The sequence below is a fragment of the Aphanomyces astaci genome (assembly GCF_000520075.1).
Source record: "Aphanomyces astaci strain APO3 unplaced genomic scaffold supercont1.792, whole genome shotgun sequence".
In the NCBI taxonomy this organism is placed as follows: Eukaryota; Oomycota; class Saprolegniomycetes; order Saprolegniales; family Verrucalvaceae; genus Aphanomyces; species Aphanomyces astaci.
This window is the reverse complement of record NW_009799055.1, coordinates 1-1,227: the sequence shown is the minus strand read 5'-3', so window position 1 is coordinate 1,227 and position 1,227 is coordinate 1. Positions and strand designations below refer to the sequence as shown.

Here is a 1,227-nt window from a genome sequence, read left to right as displayed (position 1 = left end):
GCCATTGTCAAGGACAAGACGCACCTCGTGGGGTACTTCACGCCTGCACATGTCAACGTGGACGCGTTGAGACAGTGTGTGGCGGACCAGTTGCCAGTGTACATGGTGCCAGCCGTGTGGGTTGGCTTGGACGACATGCCCCAGAATTCCAACGGAAAGATCGACGTGAAAGTTCTGCAGTCCATGGACGTGAGCGTCGACGTCGAAACGTTGGAGACAGACGTGGAGCTCAAAATGGCCACAGTGTGGGCCAACGTGCTTGGCGTGAACGTGTCTGAGATCGGTCGCCAGTCGTCCTTCTTCGCGTTGGGAGGCGACTCGTTGTCTGTTGTCCGAGTCATCGCAGCGTGCAAAGCCATGGGGTTGGCGTTGTCCGGTGGCCAAATGACCAAAGAAATGCTGCTGTGGCGAGTGGCGAAGGCTGTGTCAACGCATCGCCAAGTGGATTGGCCAAGTGCGATGGCTCCAGAATCGACGAAAGTGTCTGTGGAAGCAGAATGGCCTCACGTTGTCAACTGGTCGAATTCTGCGGTATACCCTGTGACGCCCCTGCAAGCTGGGATGCTGTATGCCACCATCAACAATCGTCGATCCTACGCCCTCCAAAACGCAGTACATCTGGCGGACGCATTGGAAGCGGCCAAGTTTGAAGCTGGCTTCAAGGCGCTGGTGCAGCAGCACGACATTCTACGGACAACGTTCTTGACGACGTCGACTGGAATGTACCAGGTCATTCGGCCAGACATCCAGGAGTTGGAGGTGCCGACGGTGGCGGTGGCGAGCCTTGCCGACTTCTTGGAGGACGATCTGGCGCGTGGATTCCAAACCGCGGACAAGTACTTCGTGCGGCTGACCATCGTCAACACGGACAAAGGTCATTTTGGCGTCCTGACCATCCATCACTGCTTGTACGACGGCTGGTCCATGACGATGTTCTGGAATGATCTCGCTGACCTTCTGGACGGCAAACCCCTGCCGGAACGACCAAGCTTTCGCCACGTGGTGGACTATATCCAAGCACAAGACACGCGAGCAGCCGAAGAATTCTGGCGGTCCTACCTGAACGGAGTTGTTGTTACTTCTCTTGAGACCAACGGAATTCCACGGAATTGTCTGGCGGACAGCTCAGACCAGCCGCTGTCCATCGATACGACGGCTTGTCTGTCGAGTTTGTCCGAGACAGCTCAGACTCTCCGTGTGACCGTCGCCGAGTTGGTCAAGTTTGCG

At 56.6% G+C, this 1,227-nt stretch overlaps 1 protein-coding gene across 1 annotated transcript; it reads left to right on the top strand.

Annotated features, from left to right (window-relative positions):
• Positions 1–12: 12 nt before the first annotated feature.
• Positions 13–1,220, top strand: H257_19561 (hypothetical protein; the record flags this gene model as incomplete). Its single annotated transcript, XM_009848699.1, has 1 exon — positions 13–1,220. A coding segment is annotated over one exon (1,206 nt), but the record flags the coding sequence as incomplete, so codon positions are not given.
• Positions 1,221–1,227: the final 7 nt, after the last annotated feature.